The sequence below is a fragment of the Prionailurus bengalensis genome, chromosome D1 (genome assembly GCF_016509475.1).
Source record: "Prionailurus bengalensis isolate Pbe53 chromosome D1, Fcat_Pben_1.1_paternal_pri, whole genome shotgun sequence".
Classification (NCBI taxonomy): Eukaryota; Metazoa; Chordata; class Mammalia; order Carnivora; family Felidae; genus Prionailurus; species Prionailurus bengalensis.
In genome coordinates, this window is record NC_057346.1 from 40,286,878 (window position 1) to 40,308,617 (window position 21,740).

General features: G+C 37.9%; 1 protein-coding gene across 2 annotated transcripts in view; it reads left to right on the forward strand.

Annotated features, from left to right (window-relative positions):
* Window positions 1-7,006: 7,006 nt before the first annotated feature.
* The window catches only part of SLC36A4 (solute carrier family 36 member 4), a 50,750-nt gene continuing 36,016 nt past the window's right edge, over window positions 7,007-21,740 (forward strand). The window contains exons 1-4 of one of the 2 annotated variants that reach the window (XM_043579954.1): window positions 7,007-7,219; window positions 18,491-18,614; window positions 20,021-20,111; window positions 21,302-21,390. In XM_043579954.1, coding sequence (XP_043435889.1) covers window positions 7,168-7,219; window positions 18,491-18,614; window positions 20,021-20,111; window positions 21,302-21,390 — 356 coding nt within the window. In that variant the 5' untranslated portion in view covers window positions 7,007-7,167. Of the gene's footprint in view, window positions 7,220-18,490; window positions 18,615-20,014; window positions 20,112-21,301; window positions 21,391-21,740 lie in introns of those variants that run through there. The other variant, XM_043579955.1, reaches the window with a different exon arrangement.

A 21,740-nucleotide genomic window follows, 5' to 3' on the forward strand; every position in this document is an offset into this window, starting at 1 on the left:
TGATGGCCCTGCCCTAAGACAGTATATCCTCAGTAGGGCCCTCCAGGGACTGGACAGAGGGAAGGGAGGATGGGAGGAGAAGGACTTCAGAAACTTCTGTTCCCAATTAGCCCTGAAGAAAAGGGAAGGGGCTGGAGATGATAGATGGTGAGGCAGAGGGAGTGAATATGACAGGGGCCCCTCGGTTGGACCTATGTACCATGCTTAATTTTTTTGGCCAGAGGCCTGAGGGTTTGGCCAAAATCAAGGCCATGGCTGCTTCAGTGACTGCTGTCTTCCTGACTGACCATTATTGGCCTGTGTAAATAATGATCCCCTGGGGCGCCTGGGTGGCGCAGTCGGTTAAGCGTCCGACTTCAGCCAGGTCACGATCTCTCGGTCCGTGAGTTCGAGCCCCGCGTCAGGCTCTGGGCTGATGGCTCAGAGCCTGGAGCCTGTTTCCGATTCTGTGTCTCCCTCTCTCTCTGCCCCTCCCCCGTTCATGCTCTGTCTCTCTCTGTCCCAAAAATAAATAAATGTTGAAAAAAAAAATTTAAAAAAAAAATAATGATCCCCAACAAGTTATCAAGGTGGCAATGAAAGCCCAAAAGATTCTAAGTTTTGAAAACTTTCTGGGATGGGGATGTGATTTCTCTTTGCCTGAATAAATTTTCTCTGGAGATAGTATAATTGGATTTTCAGCAACTTGCTTAACTTCTCTTAATCTCACTTTCTTCATTTGTGAAATGGAGTGTTTTTTTTTTTTTTTTTTTAGAGAGAAATAAATAAGATTATGTGTGGGCATTTACAAGGGTCCTCTAAGAAACAGATGGCACAAAGTCACACAAATTGTTAATTGAGGGAGTCAGTTAAAGGAACTATTTACAAGGGGATGGGCAGACATATTTCTTGGAAAACCAACAGGGGATGATGTAGTGCCTTCAAGCAGGCAGTGGGAAGAAGTGTTCCTGCCTCTAAGCCTGGACAGGCAATGGGAAGGAGTGTTTACAGGAACCCTAGAGGGGGCTGCTCAACAGAAGGTGTGGTTTTGGTAGAGGGATGCAACCAACAGGAGGGCACCAGAGGAATGAATTTCTTACCAATTTGACCTCTTCTGATCTCCTTCCACTATCTCCAATCATCAAACCTAATTGGAGACCAGAGCTCAGGAAGTGCACTGAACCATTCTCTACAGGGTAGTTTTCCAGGGCCCAGAGCAAAATGGAAAAGGAGGGAAAGTAGATCTGGAGGGTAAAATGGAAGACAACTGGAGAACATCATCAGGTACATAGTATTTTTCCTGGCACCTAGATAGGAATTATAAGCATTACAATAAAAGGAAAGAATACACAGACCGGGTTTCAAATTGTAGTTCCATCTTTGGGGGTTGGCTAGCAGATAATTTAAGAGGTCATTAAGAAATGTTCAAAGCTTTATAAATATAAACTTTTGAAACATCTCATAAATATGTTTCAGTCTACTTATTGTGCAGAGGATTTTTCCAATAACACTGTCTTGTATGTTCAGCTGTACATGTTGCAAGTACAAGTTTAATGTATTGCTCCAAGATGTTGGGGAAAAGAACATTAAGTATGGTAAGTCTGGGAATAAAAGTAATTCTGTCGATTGGTTCTTCAGTTTGAACTTCTTTTTTCTCTGGAGTGTCACACTTCTCTAGAGAACCTTCTTCAGGCCAGTTAATGAAACAAATGGCATTTCAATTCAGTGGTTTTGATAAATGCCACATTGTATGAAGAATTTAGTTTTTCCTAATCCAAATGAAAAACAAAAGACATAATTTATGATTGATGATGGAATTTTGCACATAAATAATTTTAAAGAGGAATGGAGTAGTGGTTGGGTAGATTAATATGTTTAAATCTATTCTTGTGGGCCAGTAATCTTTAATAAGAAGGTTCCCTCTTATTTTGACTATAAAATTTCAAAAGACTATTTAGAAAATCTGCTTTATTCAGAGTCTTTCCATTCATTAAAAATGTAGGTTCTGAAACTGCTTTCTCTAGTCGTAGGGCTGATTGGCATTAAAAAGAACTACACATAGGGAAAACACAGGAATATAAAAATAGTGAACTTCACATTATAGATGACTTTTGGGATATTTGACTTCATAAAAATTAGAAATTAGCAGGGACCGTGACTTTTTCTTTTTTAAATTTAGTGTTTATTTTTATTGTGTACTTAAAGAGTCAAATAAGACTTCTAACAAAAAACAAGTTCTTGCCCCTTTTTCAAGAGGCAACCACTTTGAACCTCTTTGGTAGATTCATTTGGTATTTACCTCCATGTTTCTACTTATTTCTACTTATATACTTATAGCACTATTAATGTTTCAGTTTTAGAAACTATGTTCTTGCAACTACAAAAGTGAGAATTTAGTCTTTTGCACAGATTTCATACAGAATATCTCTCCCCCACTCCAACCACACCTTCAAACAGGTTGTAATACATTCTCCCATTCTCCGTTAAAGTCATATTTTGATATTTCAGTATTGTGGCTTGCATGTATTCTTGACTGCCAAGGAAAATGATGCACTATCCCTGTATTTCTTTTGTCAATCTTGTTTGTGGATTATTCTCTCCTTGTGCCTTCTGTCCCCCAGCTACCATTTGGACCAACTGCTCTCCTTGACCTTCTGCACAAGTGTGATACTGGAACTTCCCTTTGGCATCCTCTTGAGATTCTTTTCTCCCATGTTAAACCCCTGGTTTCTTGGATCCCAAGTCCTCTTATTTCTGTGTTTACTCCTTAATTTTGATAGAGCATTCCTCTACTACTTTCTAAGAAAAGGAAGATGAGAAGTGAGTAAAACTCTGCGTAGAGCTTATATAAAGCTCTTTTGAGCTCCCATATATCTTAAAATGTGTTGATTTCACCCTTTCATTTGACTGACAGTTTGGCTAGATATAAAATGTGAAGTTGGACATGTTTTCCTTCAGAAGTTGTAATGCAATGCTCCGTTATCCTCTGGTTTCTGATGTTGCTGCTGAATTTCAGTATTGAATTGAATGTGAGCACCTTCCCCTTTTATTTTATTTGTTTTAATTTCAGGAAGATTTTAGGATCTTCCTATTATGCTCAGTGCTCTAAAATTTTATGATGGTATATCTTGGCATAAGTCTGTTTTCATCTAATGTATTGCTCATTCAGTGGATTCTACTGGTCAGGTAACAAATGTCCTTCAATTTTGAGAATTTGTGTTGTATTATTACTTTGATTTTTTTTCCTTCTTTCTTTTAGTCCTTGAATTTCTTCACTGAGATCTTAGATCTTCTGGGTGGATCTTTTAATTTTCTTATTTTTCTTTTTGTTTCTTTGTTCTACTTTATGTTCCCTAAACACTTCTGTTTCTAGGACATTCTATTTTTGTTTTATGTTTACTCATGTTTATGTCATCATGTTTCCTAAGTTCATTAACAGAATAGAGAGGTCACTTAAGCAGATAGTATTTAAAAGATGGTGAGAAGTTTGTCTCTATATCCATTGAAAACATAAGAGAGGAAAACAGCCTTAAGATACATAATGAGTAATATTTTACATAGAGGGGAATCAAAGTAGGGTGGACACCTACTCCGTTTCTGAGGTCTGCTCAGCTTCTTTTGAAAACTGTTCCCTTTTCCATACTGTCATCCACATGGTTCCATCGATGCCCACCATGATGTATGACTTTCTCCACCACTCACTTGCCCAGTCTGGGGTAGGGACCCGATCCAATATGATCCCATCACAATTTTTGTCTGGGAAAATTTTAATTCGAAACTGAGAAAGAGACCAGTATTTTTCTGGACATGCAAACCACAAGCTCTAGAAATTCACAATTCTTAGGAACCATGTTTCCTGCCAGGTGAACCTGAGAAGCCAAGGAGTTCTGCAGCAAAAACTAGCACAGATGCACAAGCAGATGCACAGAGAAAAGCAATTCATGGAGAAGGAGATAAAGTGTCAGAGGCATCGGGATCAGATGCTTCCGAGCTAAGTCACATCTCTATCCTAGGTATCTCAGTATCCTCATTAAATTCTCCTTTTGGCTCAAGCTAGTTTGAATTGGCCTCTTTCTCCATTACAACAAAGCATCCTAACTAATAGGCTTAGTAACTATTTGATGCTTTCTATGAACTAGACAAGTATTAATGCTTTATAAACTTTTTTTTTTTAAAGTAGGCTTCATGCTCAGTGCAGAGTCCAATGTGGGATTTGAACTCATGATCCTGAGCTCAAGACCTGAGCTGAGATCAAGAGTCAGACACTTAATGGATTGAGTCACCCAGGCACAGTGTTTTATACACATTATCTCACTGAATCTTCACAACAACGTGTGAGATTGGTAAAATTATTTTACATATGAAGAAACTTTACAGACCCAACTGCTGTATAATAGACACCACTATCTAGATGTTCCTTGGTATACATCAGCATATCAAAAACACACCATTTCTCCATCTATAAAATGGAGAAAGCTGTTCTTGCTGCCTGAACGGCTCTTCTCCCTACATACACCGAGCTGATTCCTTCTTACCATGAGGTGTCAGCTTAAATGTTCTCAGACAACACTGTCCTGCCTACACAATCTAAGGTAGGTTCCTCAACAACACCTTATTTTTTTCACCAACAATGTAATTACATAGTATTTTGCATAGTTCTTTTCTTTTGCATGCTCCTGCACTAGACGATGAACTCCATGATGGCAGGGACTATACGAGTATTGTTTGCCATTATAGCCCCTGCATCTAGTGCACCCCTGGCACATGGAAATTGCTCCATAAATGTGTTTGAATACATTACCTATTTCATTTTTTTATTAACTTTTTTTAATGTTTATTTATTTTTGAGAGAGTACAAGCCAGGGAGGGGTAGAGAGAGAGGGAGACACAGAATCCAAAGCAGGTTCCAGGCTCTGAGCTGTCAGCACAGAGCCCAATGTGGGGCTCGGACTCATGAACTGCGAGATCATGACCTGAGCCGAAGTCGGATGCTCAACCGACTCAGCCACCCACGTGCCCCTTAACTATTTCTAAATATTTTCTTTCACGTATCTATGAGGCTCTAGTCCACAACTTGCCACACCTAGTCCTACATGAGTAGTACATGCAGGGCCCTCTGCCAGGCCCTGCTGAGAAAAAGACACAAAGATATAGCTTCTCCCCAGCAGGGGTTCACAGCATAGCATGAGACTCAAGCAATTATAATATAAGGGGAGAAGACTTATAACAACAGAGATATAAACAAAGTTCCATGGTTACAAAGGAGGAAATAATTGGGATATAATCCAGGAAGCTCAAAACAGGAAAGGAAAGAAAGGAATTGCCAGGGTTGCCATTCAAATGGTTACATTCTTTATGTCTTTATCCTGATACAGTTTTTCCCCATAACCTCTTCCAAATTATAAGGCCTGGAGCAGAAGCGACAGCAAGTATCTCCTCAAGTAATGGTATGTGAAAACCATAATTCTCTTGAATCTTATTATCATCCCTATCATTTGGCTTATCTCCACATCACTTTGCAAAGATACTGAGTCTGGCTGCCTGCCTCAGCCCAGGCTTCTCCAAAGAAGCCCAGGCCTGTATCACAGGTCAAGCCTTTTTTCTTTCCGCACTGCCAGATCTGCTTTCCTGATGCTGAGATTAGAGGACAATGGCTTTGATCCCTTTTAACACTCAAAGACTAATGTTCCTCTTTCACAACACTGCCCCAAGTATTCTCATTACAATGGATGGTTTTCTGGGCAATCACCAGTCTGATGCCTATTTTCTCTCCCACTGATTTCTAACCTAGTGCTCCATCAATACAGATGAGAGACTATTCCTCTAGCTATGACCTAGAATAGGATTCTTCTTTCTCTACCTTCCCATACATCTTTGTTACTTGTCAGGGACATTTCAAATCAAACCTTTCTTCGGGGTTTGCAGGCGTATGTGTGTGAGTGATTGGGGGTAGATATGTAGTAAAATAAATGGTTTTGGCAAACTGTCATTTTCACTAGTAAAACCTACAAAGGATGCAACAGGAGGAGAGATATAGATATTATGTAGCTGTGTACTTTTAGAACCTCAGAATTTAAAATTTTTAACACCACCACCATGTAGTTATAACAGGGATCCTAGAACCTAGACACCCCTCAGAAAAAGGCTTTCCTAAAAAGACCACACTGAAATGGAGAAGACCAAAAGTGTCTAGTGTCCTGAATTTAAAGAAAGATGAAGTGAAAGATAATGAAAGCGATTTCAAAATTAAAATATTTTCCTTTCAAACCAAAAGCTGGCTTCATCTATTGATTGATCAAATATTAATTGGTAGGCACCTGAGAGGTCAGCTTTGTATACTGGTGGAGAGCCCCAGCTCTGACTGCAGATAGAATTCCATCTTTGCCATTTATTACTTTCCTGTCCTTGTACAAGTTACTTAGCTTTGTGGGCCTTAGTTCCCTCATCAGTAAAACGGATATAAACATTAGCATTATCTCACAGGATTGTCATCAGAATTATGAGTAGATCTTAAGAGTGTCTGACACATCAGTACAATTATTCTTAACCTTAATTTTCATTCAGCCGTGAGATTAACGCCAAATATTTTTGGAGGGCACTGAAAAATCCTTAAAGTGAAACTATTTGACTAAATTAAATCCTAAAATTGAGTGCATCCTGAATCTCTAAACAGGGGCATAGGAAGACGGATAACCAAGGAATAAGTCAGAACTCCAGCATGGAGAGGGGACAATCCCCTCCTACTCTGCATTCTCTCTGGTGCCTTACAGAATGCTGAAGCCTTGCAAATTAGATGGGCCCTTCAAATTTAAGTTCATGGTCACCTTTTAAGTCCTCCAGGGAACTACAGGCCTGGGTCCCCGCCAGCTCTGAGCTCCCATGCCAGTGACCTCCAAACCGCCCCTTGTGTCCCGTTATACAGCCCTCTTCCGCCCGGTCTCCGCTCCCTCGCGTCTTCCCCCGGCAACACCTCTCGCCCGCAGCGCCGGGCGAGCCCCGGGACGGCCCCTCGCGCGCCAGCACCGCGGCGGGCCGGGCAGCGTCACTGCGCATGCTCCCCGCCGCGCGGGTGGGGTCCTGGGGGCCGGGAGGCGGGCGCTGGGCGTGGGTCGCGCTCGGCCGGGAAGGCCTCCGCCTGTCTCCGGCCACGCAGCGGCGGGGGAGCGGCGTCCTGGAGACCCCCGAGAGATGGAAGCGGCGGCGCCGGCGGCGGCCGAGGCGGCGGGGCGCGAGGAGCTCGGTGGGTGCTGCGTGCCGGCGGGGGCGGAGGCCGCGTGCCCTCGGGATGCGCCCGGGCTCCGGGCCGGCGCTCGGCCTCGGCCGGGGAGGCGGGAGCTGGCGCCGGGCCGCGGCTGCCGCTCATCCGCACGCGCGTGGCCCTGGAGAGTCGCGGGTGGCTTTCCTGGAATGGTCGGGGGCTCTTGGGGTCATGGGTCTGGCACGGGTATGAATTGAAAACCCGGCAGAGCAAACCTCCGCGGAACGTGGGATGAGCTGAGGCTCGGGGAGGTGACTGACCCCGGGATGGCACCGGCGCAGGAACGGGTTGTCTGACCGGAGAGCTGGGCCGGCGAAAAGCCCGGCCTACCAAGGGCGTCAAATGGGCGTGCGTGGGTGGGTGGGTGGGTGGGTGTGTGTGTGTGTGTGTGTGTCTGTGTGCGCGCGCGTGCGTGCGTGTGTGTGTGTGTGTGTGTGTGTGTGTGCGCGCGCGCGCGTTGGGGGTGGGCTGCGTTGTGTAAACACGTCAATGGCAAGCGAGAGCCTGCGCGGTGACTCTCCGCGTTTCCCCCAGCGATGCTTTTAAGGCTTTGCGATCGATCGCAGCAGCCCCGTTCTGAGTCCTAGGTGAATCCTTAATTTACCGGGTGCCACCGAGGAGTGGCGAGCGCGCCGAGTTCACCTAACTGGACAGGAGAGACCTGTAGCCAGCTGGATTGCCAAAGTTTGTTTTTCTGTTTTCCTCTGGTCTCTTATCTCCTTGGCGACAGGGCAAGTACAACACTGTTTATGGTTTCCTGCTGTCACAAGGAAAACAAAAGCAAGGGTCGGGGTAGTCTTGTCATTGTTTCCTGTAGTTGTACGAATTATATTTAGGAATAGTTTTAATTCGATGCTGAATGATTTTTTTTTTTTAAGTTGAGCTTTAAAGAAACACTTCATTATAGTAATTAATAGGTTGGTGTTCCTGTAATAATGGGCAGGGCACTTTGCAAGTGATTTCTTTCAAGTCCTAATAATGGTAGAAATAAACTTAGCATTTTATTGATTGTTTACTTTGTGTCAAGCCGTGTGCTAAGTGCTATACATACGCACTGTTTCCTTTAACCTTCAAGACAATTGGGTGAGGTAGATGCTATTATTATCCCCATTTTATAGGTACAGTAATTTTAAGTTAATTAAAGGCATAACCCAGATACAAACCCAGTTTGTCTGTTTTAAATTCACTAATAACGCCTCTTAGGATGTGGGGAATGGGCATTCTCATGCGTTGATGGTAAGAACAGTGTAATGTAATTATCATTAAAAATGCACATATCCTTTGACCCAGCAATTTTACTTCTAGAAATATTTCCCAGAGAAATAAGTCATGTAACAAATACTTATGTCAGGAAATGTTCACTACGTTACTTATAGTTGAGAAAATCTGGTAACTATCTAAATGTCCAATTAAAGGAAATTGGGTAAATTGCGATATAGCCATATACTGAATAGGCCATTAAAAGTAATATGGGACGATGTTTGCCACATACATGTTTTAAATGTTTATTTATTTATTTTGAGAGACGGTGTGTGTGTGCATGGAGGAGGGGCAGAGAGAGAGGAGAGAGAGAATCCCAAGCAAGCTCTGTACTCCCAGTGTGGACGTGGGGCTTGATCTCACTCTTCTTTTCTGAAATTCAGGAAAGAGATGGATATGTCCTTTCCAGAAGTATGGTTGTAGCCGTGGGCTTGGAGAGAAATGGTTACACTCTGGATATACTCGAAAGTATAAGCAGAATGATTTCCTAACAGATTAGATGAAGGTTGAGAGTGAAACAGGAAACAGGGATGACTCCAGGGATCTGAGTATTTGCAAGAATGAAATTGCCATCAACTCAGATGTTATGGTGGTTTTATAGAATGTCTCCAGATTCTTTGATGTTTGTCTCTTCAAGAGGAGGACTTAATTTCCTTCTCTTGGAGTGTGGATTGTATTTACTAACTTGCTTCCAATGGACAGATGATGGTGGAAGTGATAATATGTGACTTCCAAGCCAGGTCTGAAAAGGCATTGTGCCTTGCTCTCTCTTTCCTGGATCATTCACTTGGGGGGAAGCCAGCTGCCATGTTGTGAGGATACTCAAGCAGATGTTAAGTAGGTAGGCAATTAGATTTATGTCTAGACCTAGTGAGAGATCTGGTCTGGAGATATAAATTTGGAAGTCATCAGCATTTAGATGGTATTAAAAGCCATGGGACTGAAGGAGAACATACAGGAGTGACTGCATGTATTTGCACTCTAAAATGTTACGAGTGGTTGTTTCTGGCTAGTGAGGTAATTTTAATTTAAAAATATTGCTTATGTATATATCTTCTTATGTTCTACAATGACAAAATATTATTTTCTACAATGACCAGATTTTAAAAATTGGATGTCTATGTAAAAGGCACTGGTAGAGATGTTAAGACACAGATTTTCTTAAGGTATGTGAGTAGCCATTTGTACAGCTTAAGGTCTACACTTCATTTCATAGGCAGTGGACAACTCTGGAAGGTTTCTTGCTGTGCATATTTTCACCACTTCAGAAATGAATAAGACAGTTACTATTCCCATATTGCATAGATAGTAGTTTATAGATTTAGAAGACCACATTATGTTATATTAAAAGAAGTTATTTCTATTTTTAGTTTGTCCATTGTCAAAATAAAAGTGATTTATTTTGCTATTATAAAAGAAATGTAGTTTATTACTCTCTTCTTATTTCTTTTCTACATTTTCCAGAGGAAGACAGTAAAAAGCACTCATGATCCCATTGGCCATCTCTATCCTTAACTTATTCCCCATTTTTGATATGTTTCCTTGCTTTCATTTTAAATTAACTTTTTAAAACATCATTGAATTCATACTGTGATTATCCAGCTTTTTCACACTCAGCATGATATACTTTTCCCTGTTTTACTCAGACTTCAAAACTATAATTTAATGTCAGTGTAATGCTTTATAAAGTGGAGGTCCTGTAGTTAATTTAGCAATTTCCTGATTGTTGCACATTTAGGTTGTTTCCAAATTTTCAACATAAATAATGTTTCATTCAACATCTTTGTGCAGAAATCCTTTTTTTCTATATACCGGCTTGTCAGAAGTGGAATTACTAGGTGAAAGGATAAACATTTTTAAGGTTTCAAGATATATTGGTAAATTAATGTGATTTTCTTTAATTCTGACTACAACTAGAAATTTAGGTCGATTTTTAGGTTAAGAAATTGAGGTTGAAACAATTGTCTGGGCAGTATAAAAGATATACAAGTACTGCCTAATTTAAGAATGTTCCGATTTTCTGCCCTATTCATGTATACATACGGTATGTTATGTATCATGTATAATATTGAATGAAGCTGGTGTTTCTTATTCATATGGTTTTTCCATTTGTAAATAGAAATAACTGTGTTTAGGTAGTTTGCTATCCATTGCTTAATAGTGTTTTATTTTATAAGGCGTTGTTAACTCTTACCTAGAGTAATCACATAGCACTTTTTAGAACTGTCCAGTTCAGTACTTGGCCAAAAATTACAGCAGGACATTGGCAAATAATAGTAAATTATAATATAAATTGTAATTTTGTAACTTTTAATTATGTTGTTTGAGTGTTCTGATTTACTCCATACCCTTCTAAAGTTTGTTAAAGCATTTACCGTGACCGTGTTAGGTTTTTTTAAGTACTTGTTTCTTCTGCTAGTCTCTATTTCCTTCTGGCCAGCATAACACATTTTGCCTACACACAGTTTGCACCTCATAAATGCTCAAAATTATTAATTGTTGATAGTAAATTAATTAATAAATTTCTTGTCAGAAATTTACATTTAAAATCCTGTGCAGCATGATTGCTTCTAATATATCATTATGTAGGAAGGGGAGGAACACTAGTGTTTACTGACTACCTCTGTGCCAAGAACGAGGCTCTGTGCTTCATAAATGTTACCTCATCTCATTATCATAAAACCCGTGTGAGGGAGAAGTTACTGCTCTCATTTTACACATGAGAAGGTAGGCCCACAGGAACCCTGGTTAAAGTATAAATCAGATCAGGTCACTCCCCTGCACCAGACTCTGTTGCTGTGTTGTCCAGTGTGATAATCTGCAGCCGTACGTATATTTGAAATGTTGTTTGTCAAATTAAAATATGATGTACGTGTAAAACGCACACTGGATTTCCAAGACTTAGTATGAAAAATAAAATGTAAAGTATCTTGTTAGTAATTTTTTTGTTGATTACATTTTCAAATGATAGTATTTTGAATATATTGGCTTACATAAGATATATTATTAAAATTAATTTTGTCTGTTACAGTTTCCTTTTTCAAAAATGTGAATACTAGAACATTTAAATTATGTTTGTGGCTCATGTTATATTTCTGTTGTACAACGCTGCTTTAGGTGGCTTTCATGTCACTCAGGATGGTCTGCAAGGCTGTGTACCATCTGTTACCTCTGTTAGCTCTGATCTCGCTTACTCCCCCTTGCTCTGCCCTCTCTGCTCACTCTGGCCTCCTTCTCCTGAACACACCAGGCTCTCTACATCCTCAGAGCCTTTGTCTTTGCTGTTTCCACTGCCTAATTGCTCTTCCCCCAGATAACCACATTGTTCACCGCCCCCTCCTCCTTCAGTTCTTGTTTAAAACCCTACTTTCTCAGTGAGGCCTAATTCGGCTGTCCTATCTAAAACCATAGACTGTCCTTCCCAATCCCTATTTTCCTTCTTAACATTTAACACTAGCATACTCTCTATTTTACTTATTTATTGTCTCTTTCCTTCACTAGAATTTGAGCTCCATGAGGGCAAGAATTTTTGTTAGTTTTAGTAATTGCTTAATTCCCAGCATCTAATAATACTGACACATATTGGGTGTTAATATTTGTGAAACTGAATTAAAAAGGATTGCAACCTCTTTTATGAGCACATTCAATCAGAAGGCATTTTAATGTGTTCTTTAGATTCAGTAACTATCTTGTATCTTTCAAACTTCATACAAACAAATCATGATTCAAAATCATGATAATGTAATCGGCCCTAAAACCTGACTGCTTCACCTACTCTTAGTTTACTTAGTTTAACAAATACATACTTCTTACTATGTAATGTTACCTAAATAATACAGGCTGAAACTGCAGAGAAGGTCTTAGGGAGTTATATTTTTAAGTGTAGCTTTTAAAAATACGTTTAAGCATATGGTTATTTAACTAATAATGTGTCATATTGCCTTAATGGTAGATGAGAAACAATTTAGAAACGTGTACTTCTTAAATTGCTAGCACTGTTAAGAATAATTTTATCTCAAATAGTTTCAGATTTAAAAAAATAGCTCTTCTTAATCTCACTGTTATTTGAGAAGCTTCCTGAGATAATTAAATTTTTATTAAGGTTTTAAAGGTGAGGGTTCAGACAAATGGATTTAAAGCAAAGAAATATATATGAAAAGTTATTTCCACAGTAACTCATATTTAATGTTTCCTAGACCACATAAAATTGAGAAATAATGAATTTAAGAATGAGGGAAAAGTTTAAACTACAAGGCATTACAGCGTTAAAATTAAATAAGACAGTTGCTATGCAGTATAAATTCGTTAAGACTAATTGTGAGCCCAACTAACTTTTAGTTGGGAATTTGACTGTACATTGTAATCCTATTTTAAAAACTTGATTCTGTGAATGATAGAACTAGTAGAGTACTTATAGATTATATTAACAACTCTAGATATTCAGGTTTAACTAAAAGATACTAAAAAGTAATCTGATGATGCCATTAAAAGTAAACTTACAAGTTGTGAGAAAACTTTTTTTTTCTGACTTTACATTGCTGCTATGATCTCTTGGGAGGTATGCTTCAAAAAATAGATTGTTCAGTGTTTGAAATATTGGCAGTGATAACTGTCTTTATAGAGAACTTAAATAGTGTACTTAGTAATGCATAAAATGTATAGTACATCCTGTGGCAGAAAGAAATTAGTTCAAATAATGACAATTTGAATAGCTGAATGAATAAAAATGCAAATGAACTTAAGAGTCCGCAAGAGCAATGGAGTAAATTTTGGAATGAAAATATTAACACGTTTCTGTTTAAAGATAATGCAATGAATAATGATGATTGTTGTCAATTAAATTCATATATTGAAGTCCTAACCACAGAATGTGACCTTACTTGGCAGTAGGATCATTGTAAATGTAATTAGTTAAGATAAAGGCCACACTGGAGTAGGGTGGTCCACTAATCCAGTATGACTTGTATCCTTATAATAAGGGGAAATTAGGACACAGACATGCATACAGGGAAAATACCCTATGAACTTGAAGATAGCCATCTATAAGCCAAGGAGAACAGCCTGGAACAGATCCCTCTCTCCTAGCCCTCAGTAGGAACCAGCCATGCCAGCACCTTGATTTCGGACTTCTAGCCTCCAGAATTGATAATAAATTTCTGTTTTTTTAAGCCACCCACTGTGTAGTACCTTGTTATAGCAGCCCTAACAAATACCGTGGTTTTACAAGATAAAGTGTTAATTTACTTTGTATAGAGTATAACAGAAAAGATATAGGATCTGTTCAAACAAAAGATGAACATAATTTATAATATTAATAGATATCAGAGTAAAGTGATGTGGTAGGTATCCCAGCATTAGCTCTCTAATACTGAGAAACACTTAATTTACTTAAATTTTCACTGTGCACAGGTTTAAGCTGAGCCACTTTTGATACTGAAGAACAAGAAACTAGGAAATCCTGCAAAATAGTCTGTGGAGAATGTCCTGAAGATTGAAGGGTTAGAAAAACTACCCAAAGACAAAGTTAGGGTATTCCTATTATAGAAAATCCTCATTAATTTAGATTCCATGCATTTAGAATGTTTACTAATTCATTGATTTTATTTTACACATACTAGTAACATTATTAGAGGAGGAATATTTAAATTACTGAAGAGTAGGCTATTTTCAAGCACTTTCCAATATCTTTTTTTTAATTATGTTATATAAACATTTACCATGAGATCTGTCCTCTTAACAGATTTTTAAGTGTACAGTATAGTATTGTAATCCATAGGCACAATGTTGCATGTCAGGTCTCTAGAACTTACTTACCTTGCATAACTGAAATTTCATACATGTTGGTTAGCAACTCCCTGTTTTCCCCTCCACACTGGCTGGCAACTACCACTCTAGTCTTTGTTTCTATGAGTTCGATTCCGTAAATAGGCGGAATTGGGTGGTATTTGAACTGTGACTAGCCTATTTCATTTAGCATAATGTCTTCAAGGTTCATCCATGTTTTGCATATTAAAGAGTTTCTTTTTTAAGGCTAAATAATATTCCACTGTGTGTATATATCCTATTTTCTTTATCCATTTCTCTGTCAGTGCATGTTGTTTCCACATGCTGGCTGTTGTGAGTAGCACTAACCTGAGCACGGGAGTATTAACATCTCTTCAAGCTCCTGATTTCAGTGCTTATGGGTAAATTCTCAGAAGTGGGACTGAGTCATATGGTACTTCCGTTTTTAATTTTTTGAGGAATCTCTGTACTGTTTTCCTTCACAACTATAACATTTTACATTCCTACCAACTGTGTAGAAGGGTTCCAGTTTTACCACATCCTCACCAATATTTGTTGCCTTTTTTTTTTTTAAGTTTATTTTGAGAGAGAGAATGAGCATAAGCAGGGACGGCGGAGGGGGAGAGAGAGAGAGGGAAAGAGAAGGAGAGAGGAAGAGAATCCCAATCAGGCTCCATGCTGTCAGCACAGAGCCCGATGTGGAGGTCAGTCCAATGAAACACGATATCATGACTTGAGCTGAAATCAAGAGTTGGACGCTTAACCTACTAAGCCATCCCGGTGCCCCACCTTTTTATTTGTTTTTATAATGACCACCCTAATAGGTGTAAAGTGACATTCACTGTGGTTTTAGTTTTCATTTTTCTGATGATTAGTGACATTGAACATCTTTTCATGAATCCATTGGCCATTTGTGTATCATCTTTGTTCAGATCTTTAGCCAATTTACTAATCTGATCACTAGGTTTTTTGCTCTTGAGTTGTAGGAGTTTCTTATATATTGTGGAAATTAGCCTTTATCAAATATATAGTTTGCAAAGTTGGCAAGTATTCTTTCCCATTCTGTAGGTTGGCTTTTCACTATGTTGATTGTTTCTTTTCTTGTATAGAATCTTTTTAGTTTGATGTAGGCCCTCTTGCCTATTTTTGCTTTTGTTGCCTGTGCTTCTGGTGTCATACCCATGAAATCATTGCCAAAACCAATGTCTGAGGCTTTTTCAAGTATTTAAGTCTTTAATATATTTTAAATTGATTTTGTGTATGGATTGAGATAAAGATCCACTTTCCTTCTCGTGCATGTGGATATTCAGTTTTCCCACGACTATTTGCTGAAGAGATTTTCCCCATTGTGTATTCCTGGCACCATTGGCAAAGATCAGTTGACCATATATACATAGATTTATTTCTGGGTTCTCCATTTAGTTTCAGTGGTCTATAAGCCTAGCTTTATGCCAATATCATACTATTTTCATTACAAAAAAATCCCCAATACCCAAAACTATCTTGAAAAAGAAGAACAAAGTGATACTTCCTGATTTCAAAATGTATTACAAAAATATATATTACAAAGCTAACGCATCTTCCAGTATCTTAAAGTATAACTTTACTCTTACGAAAAACTGTTGTAATGAGTTCCATTTGGTACTGGGATAATGAAGGCTGCCTAAATCCTAATCTCTCTACATGTCCTCCCTTAAAAACCTGTTAATTCAAAAAGGAGCACACGTAAACCATTCATGAAGTTACTCTTTTAGCATTAGTAGGAGACCAAGATACCACAAACCTCAAATTTTCTATAAGCAGAAAAATAAACAGCAAAATTCAGAGTACCTGTTGCTGCTGCAAGCATTGAAAGTGGGGAGGGTTCTTTAGAATCTCTGGAAAAGAGGAGAGGTGATTAGGAGGTCTAGAAGTATAGTAACCTTGGCAAAACATTGCTTCTGGAGGAGAAGGAGATAAAAGGAGCAATCCAGATGTCCCTCTGATACCTGGAGGTGAAAAAAAAGAAGGAAGTAAGGGGCAGGGGGGCAGGTAGGGGACTGAATATCCTGCAGAAATGAAAGAGAACCAGAAAGATACCAGTTGCTCCCTATAACCCCAGTCAGTGAACATCATCCATTACATAAACTGAACTTCATCCTGCTAACAGAAGGCACTACTTTCAAATTAGGATCCCTGTCCATGAAATGCCTAGCAGTAGGAAAAATCATAAATAAATAATAGAGTACAAGGTGTCCAAGGGAGAACATATTGAAATGAAAATTGAATAGAGTCATTGAATTTCAAAGAAGAATTTAAATGAGTTAAAGACATCAAAAGGGTCAAAGAAGAAGTGGTTGAAATGGAAGACAGGCAAAGGAGATTTGACATATAATTGGAATCTCTAAAGAAGAAAAACAAAATATTTGAACTAAACAGATATTAATCCAAGAAAAATGTCCAGAAATAAGAAAGCCAAAATCTACATAATCAAAAAAGCCCACTGTGTCCCTGGGAAAATTGACTCAAAATGCTTAAACTGAAGACATATCATAGTAAAACCATTAGATCTTAAAGGCAAAAATTCCTCAGGACCTCAAGCAAAAGGGGCAAAGTATGTAATGGCTCAGAAAATTAGTTTGTCATCAGACTTCTGTAGAGTAGCCTATAAAGCAAGGCAAGAGTGGAGCAGCATTTTCAAGAAACTCAAAGATATAAAGTGTAAGCCAGAGGTGTTCTGTCAAGCTGTCCTTCATAGCAAGGCTGTGGAACAGCAGTTTAAAGCATGCTAGAAGTTAGGAAATACTGTGTCCAGGAGCTCTTCCTAGAGAATGTAGTAGAGCAGTGGTTCTCAAAGTGTGGTTCCCAGACCAGAAACTTCAGAATCACCTGGGAACTTAAGAAATGCATATTCTCAGACCCACCCCACGCCTGCTGAATCAGAAGCTTTGGGGTGAGGTACATCAATTTGTGTTTTCTCAAATCTTACGGGTCATTGTGATACACAGTCCACAAAAGAATGAACTTCTTCCAGCCAAGGAATGATTGAGAACACTTTGGCAGAGGACGGACAGCAAGCATTTAATATTACCAATTGTATATATAAGTCTTTAAAGTATTGCACTAATATTAAACTGAGTTTAATAACTGTAATGTGAATATTCAAGAACATCTTCTTGTTCCTAGAGAATACATGCTAACTTTAGGGTAAGGGGCTTTGATATATGTAACCTGCTCTCAGATAGTTCATAAAAAGTGATAAACATTTGAGCAACAAAAAGCAAACATGGCAAAATGTTAAAAATTGGTAAGTCTGGAAAGGATATATAGGAGGGTTTTTTTTTTTTTTGGTACCATTCTTGCAAATTCAATGTAAGTTTTAAATTATTCCAAAATAAAAAAACTTAAAAAAATTATATCACCGTCATTCCTAACTGAATTATTTATGTTACCCTAGTTCTGTTTCATAGGTTTATTGTGTTTATTTGAAGGGAGCAACTTTTCATTTCTTTTAAATATCCTATACTTCAGGGGCATCTGGGTGGCTCAAAGTGTCTGACTCTTGATTTCAGCTCAGGTCATAATCTCATGGTCTGGGAGTTCCAGCCCTGCGTCAGGCTCTGCGCTGACAGCACATGGAGCCTGCTTGGAATTCTCCCTCTCTCTCCCCCACCTCTCCTGTGTGTGCATGTACATGCTGTCTTTCCCACTCTCTCAGAATAAATAAATAAACTTTATTTAAAAAATCTTGTTCTAGAGTTGTCATCCTCAGTCATGCTAAAAACTGTTAGATATAAGAGTACATTTTGATACTAAATTTTAAAAATTGGAATGGCTTTATAACTTAAAGTATTCAAAAATGCGATTGCTATTTATGATACAGTATGATTTGAAGACAAGAGACACAAAATCATTTGATTATTTACATTTTTTTTCATCTCATAGTTCTGGGATCATTTGCTATAAACCTCATGTAGACAAAGCAGAAAAAGTTTTGCATTGAATACTTAAGCTTTTCACTCTGCACTACTTAGTCCAAACAATATCCAGCAAATAAGTCCAGTTGTTTTTTAAATATACTAAAACTCAAAAGTATTTATGTGAATTAACTCAGAGTGGAAATAGTAAGGATGAGTACAAGCGGTATGTCCGTGTTTTAAAAATTCATTTATTACCACTTTAACTCAGTTTTTAAAATCATAGTGAAGCACTTTGCTTTTCTTTTTAAAGATATGGATGTAATGAGGCCCTTAATAAATGAGCAGAATTTTGATGGGACATCAGATGAAGAGCACGAGCAAGAGCTGCTGCCTGTTCAGAAGCATTACCAGCTTGATGATCAAGAGGGTATTTCGTAAGTATTACGGGTTATATGTGTCCTTTTCTTTTCATTCAGTGTCTATTTTGTAATCTATAGGTAAAGCACTTTTCTAGATACTACAGAAGACACACGGATGAGTCAGATATTGTCCCCACCCTCAAGGTGTTTATAGTCTGTTTGGGGAAGAAGAAATACATCTAAAATACGGAGCCATGTGTGGGAATTGCTGCAATTGATATATATTGCCGCAATACTTATTTTTTTATTTTAATTTTTTTTTAACGTTTATTTATTTTTGAGACAGAGACAGAGCATGAACGGGGGAGGGGCAGAGAGAGAGGGAGACACAGAATCGGAAGCAGGCTCCAGGCTCTGAGCCATCAGCCCAGAGCCCGACGCGGGGCTCGAACTTACGGACTGGACCGTGAGATCGTGACCTGGGCTGAAGTCGGACGCTTAACCTACTGAGCCACCCAGGCGCCCCTGCCGCAATACTTATTAAATGCTATGCATCCTGCAAGAAGGGAGATCTGATTGAAAGGAATAGAAATTTTAAGAGCAGTGGCTTCTGAAATAGTTAGGAATTAGGAATTAGGCGGTGAGGGGTAGTAAACACTTTTTTTATGCTGAGTTAATGGTGTGAAACAAAGTGGTGGTAAGAAAGCAGTGGAACCTTTTAGAACCCTTTTTTGTTATTTTGTCATCATTAATAGATTTGAGTAAGTTCTTACAGCAATAGTAATTTAACTGTTAAGCAAAGTTACATTTTAAGTGATCATAAAAGAACAGTATGAACTAAAAAAAAATTAGGCAAGCATGTTTGTTTTATACGTTTAAAATTTGGGCTATTCTTCCTAGTTTATTTTTTCTTGGTCAAGAGACTTCCTTCAAATGCCTCCTGGAAACTTAGGTGAAATACCTTAGGGAGTACTCGGTGTCTAAATGTTAATTAGTATTTATCTTACCTGATGATACACATAGTTTTAAAACTTGTGTGATTTTTCTTTTAATTAAGCCCCTGTTAGGTTGATAATCATAGATCACATATACCATGATGACAGTAGTCAGTGTCAATAAATTGCTTTGTCTTATCAACCTAGCCATATATAATCTTCGGTATTGTTCTGAATGTCATAGCAGCAAGGAATCTTAGGAGAAAATTACCTTTTCTGTATTTCTTTAATATGTACAAAAATATTTTCACTCAAATATCTAATTTAATCTCCATAATAATTTTCCATGTTCTGCTTTTAAATGGCAAAGGTAGGACTTGAACCAAATATGATCTCTGGCCAATTCAACTTCTGGTTGAGTGGAGTGCTATTTGATTCTTTGCCTAGATTAATTTTCGGTTCCCTTCCAATGCTAAAACAGTGATCATGTGATTTTTATTAGCTTTTTTCCTAAAATGTTTAAATCTTACAACTTTTACTTTTCAGGTTTGTGCAAACTCTTATGCATCTTCTTAAAGGAAATATTGGAACTGGCCTTTTAGGGCTTCCACTGGCAATAAAAAACGCAGGCATAGTGGTAAGACTTCTCTTCGTGACCTCTAGCTAAATTACAGTTATCAGTCTTGATTAGAGCAAAAATTGCAGGCTAACTTCTGGCCTGTTCACACATAATCTGTTCAGGTGACAGTGAGTTTGTATTGATAATATTGGGTGAACGATAATAGTAACATTTAATAAAAAATGAGAATTAATTACTCTTTTAATCTCTGCTTAATTATTTATTTATAGCATTTGACAGAAAGATCCTAAAATAATATTTGATTTTTCCAAGTATGGTTACATCTTATTATTCTTTTGGATTTTTCAGAGATTTAAGCAGTGTACTCATATCAAGAGATGTATTTATAGAGTAGCTTGTTTGGTGAAATTTTATAGTTTTTAAAATGGAGAATGAAATCTAGTTTTCAGATTTAAAGAGGTAACAGTTAAGAAAAGGAATAACAATATGTTTTGAAAACAAATATGCAAAGTATTATTATAACCAATTATTGTAATTGCAGAGACTCTCAGCAAGGGAGAATTCACCTATGAAGTAATGAAATTAATTTAACCTTTTTTCACAGTCTTAAACCCTTACCAGTTTTCTAAGAACAGTTTTAACTGCCACCTTTCGCTGCAGTTGATGTTGTCCACCCTAATTTAGAGAAACATATAAATTTCTGATTATAAAAATAAGTTTTGACAATATTTTGTTGGGTTCTCAATAACCCAGGCATTATTTTGATTTTAGTAAACAAATACTTGTAATTTTTTATGTACCACTTTCTCAAATAATCTTTTTCTTGGCATACTTCCTCACACAAAGTAAGTGCTCAACAAGCACCATCCCAGATTGGCATAGTGCTTTCTGGTCATTCAGATAGTGATTCATAGTTGCATTTAATTATAATGGTGGGACAGATGGTCATAGACTTACCATCTGAGGTTAACTGTGATGTTGTATGCTATCCTAGCTTATTGCATAGCTATACTCTGTATTCATGGGTTTGGATAGGCAAGCTGATGAGATGAAGTCCTATGTCCTTGTTGTAAGTATTGCTGAAATTCTTTCAGTATCAAGTTTATGAATTTTCCTTTATGCAAATGACTAATTATTTTGCCCAACAAAATTTGTTTCCACAAAAGAGTAGTTGGCTCATTGCTTATAAGGCAATTTAATTTCTGTTAAACTTAAATATTTAAACCTTATACATTTTCCCCCCACAGCTTGGACCAATCAGCCTCGTATTTATAGGAATTATTTCTGTTCACTGTATGCACATTTTGGTACGGTGCAGTCACTTTCTGTGTCAGAGGTAAATGTAAATTTGTTAAGTGTATTTTATTTATTTTAAAGCTATGTATTGATTTAAAACATTAGATAGTCTTAACTGTGCTTTACAACTAATAATTGATTTTCTCTAACCTGTTATATAGACAAGTCTAAAATAATAAATATGTAAAAAGATATTTCCTGTGATTGAAATCTGGTCAGAATATATTTATTTCTCTTAAATGATAACCTTAGTAGTGAAATGGAATGATTTCTTTTCATATGAATAAAAAAATATCAGGAAAGACCTGGAGGAAATGGAGGCCCCAGCACTACTTTTAGTTATAGAGTAATGGTCCTTAATTTGTTTGGATTTCATTTTAGGGTATAGTG